This window comes from Perkinsus marinus, assembly GCF_000006405.1.
Source record: "Perkinsus marinus ATCC 50983 genomic scaffold scf_1104296931628, whole genome shotgun sequence".
NCBI classification, from domain to species: Eukaryota; Perkinsozoa; order Perkinsida; family Perkinsidae; genus Perkinsus; species Perkinsus marinus.
This window is the reverse complement of record NW_003215694.1, coordinates 39,374-41,368: the sequence shown is the minus strand read 5'-3', so window position 1 is coordinate 41,368 and position 1,995 is coordinate 39,374. Positions and strand designations below refer to the sequence as shown.

Below are 1,995 nucleotides of genomic sequence, written 5' to 3'. Positions count from 1 at the left end.
TTATTCGTAGATCTCCCGTATCTGGTGAGTGAATACTAACATGCGGTCTTGATAATCATGAAGAGCTCACCTTCATGAGCCCAAGTATCTTACGCAATGTGGAATGTCACAACCTTTAAGAAGAACTCGGACGGTCGACATGTCTTCAATTATCAATGAACTGAGATGGATGGCTCATGCCATACTTACTGGTATTTCCCATTGGAGAAGTTCCAATAGTCCTTGAGCACCATGGAATATCACCTTAATGAGAGAGTCTCGACTCCCTTCACGCAAGGGTATATAAGGACAAATAACGCAATCAACAGTCTTGAACACCCGTTACCCACTGCTGTCTTCTGCGTTGTAGTCAATTCCTATGATTCGAATTATTAAGTCCTGAACGAACGCGTTAAAAGATTTCTTGCTGGTGAAATATTCCATCGGGTGAATGCCGACCGTCGACCGTCGACAGTCGACGAACGGTTGGCTAGTTATGTTGTCGAAGTGCATCAAATATTTCAATTGTTGGTCGGGGACTCATGCATCTGTAATCATAACGCGACTATTATATCCTTTCCTACTGAAGTCCTGTCATACTTCTACTTCTTCTGAATCGGGAAATTTTCCATTGGGCGCTTGGCGCAAATCATGTCCTTTGTTATTGTGTGTTAGAGTATTGTTAGCAATCACCTCGGGCACTTATACCCATGCCGACTCAGAGTTGCGCTTGAATGAAGACTGTGAATGTTAAACTGTTACATCCATCGGAGAGCAATGTTCGCATTGTCTATGCGATGTAGTATCATCGTAGCCAACTTTTACAACTCAAATACCGCTGTTGAGGGAGTGGTAGAAGACTAACAATAAAGGGCCAGTCCGCGGTTGACGAACAGGACAGATCGGTATGCACCGATATATGGGGGATTCTCCCAGGGGGAAAACCATGAGACAATAGCTAACTCGTAATAATCTTTATGAATCATATTCCAACCACGTTCTCATAACGAGGGAGACCATAGTCGAGAATCGGAAGATGCCTAGCTCGAGTCGACTCGATACCGGTCTCATATCTTCACGGTGGAGACTTCATCAGAGTCACATATTTGCCACCCACTCGTGTTTCAATAGTATTGGCTTTACCATGATATATAAAGTCTTCAAAGTCATGCTCACTGACCAAGCCCGGACAATACTGTCCAACCAGTGTCAAATAGTGTTGGCGTGCCCCCGAGGAAGACTGGCCTATGTTGAAGTCATCGTTACGCGCATCAAGGTCCAGTGGTAATGACCTAACTCCGCCCGGAGTCTGCGTACAATTCACATGCAGGACGACCTCGTCTGACGCGGGCGGGATGCCTGTTGTAAAGTCAGCTGACACAGTTGTAGAGCCAGTGATTGCCTTGAAATACTCGCCGCTCGGTGGAGGGAACTTAGCATCAGACTGGGTAGCCAGCAGAGCGATAATAACAATATGAGGTAGGATCAGGACCATGACGAGCGTATTGACTTTGCTAAGAGGATGATGGGAGTCGCTACACCAACACAAGTGAGAGGAGATACAACTAAAAGAGGAGAAAAGATATCTCGGGATTGCGAGGTACTTGCTTTTTGTGGAAGCGAGAGACGGCTTGTGTGTTCGTGTGGGACTCCCGCGTGAGCACGTGAGTGCGTCCGTTGTAGAACCGTTCCACTGGAGCGCATGGAACCTCACGCACTGCGTGCGCGATTAGCTCCAGGGAAGGTACTTCGATGAGTAGTACACCTAACAAAAGGCAATCAGTAAGTCTATCGAGAGATGTGGTTTCTACTTTCTGAAACCTTGAGAAAGGTAATGCAAATGCACAAGGCAGCTGAAACAGTAGATTATTCATACATATTCGATCCGGGCACGCGGCACTTACGAAAGGTCCAACGCTTCAGCCAAGAGCATCTCAAGAGGATGTCCGGAGAGTTCTCACAGACTGAAGCAGTGGTGAGCTGGACGACAGCGTTGGAGGAGTATATGTTCGCTTC

General features: G+C 46.7%; 1 protein-coding gene across 1 annotated transcript in view; it reads left to right on the top strand.

Moving 5' to 3' along the window:
• The window catches only part of Pmar_PMAR009151 (hypothetical protein), a gene marked incomplete at its 3' end in the record, with an annotated part of 1,646 nt that extends 1,607 nt beyond the window's left edge, over positions 1-39 (top strand). The window contains exon 8 of the mRNA XM_002786283.1: positions 1-39. This exon is cut by the window's left edge and continues 4 nt beyond it. Within this exon, the coding sequence (XP_002786329.1) occupies positions 1-39 (39 nt within the window).
• Between the last annotated feature and the right edge of the window lie 1,956 nt (positions 40-1,995).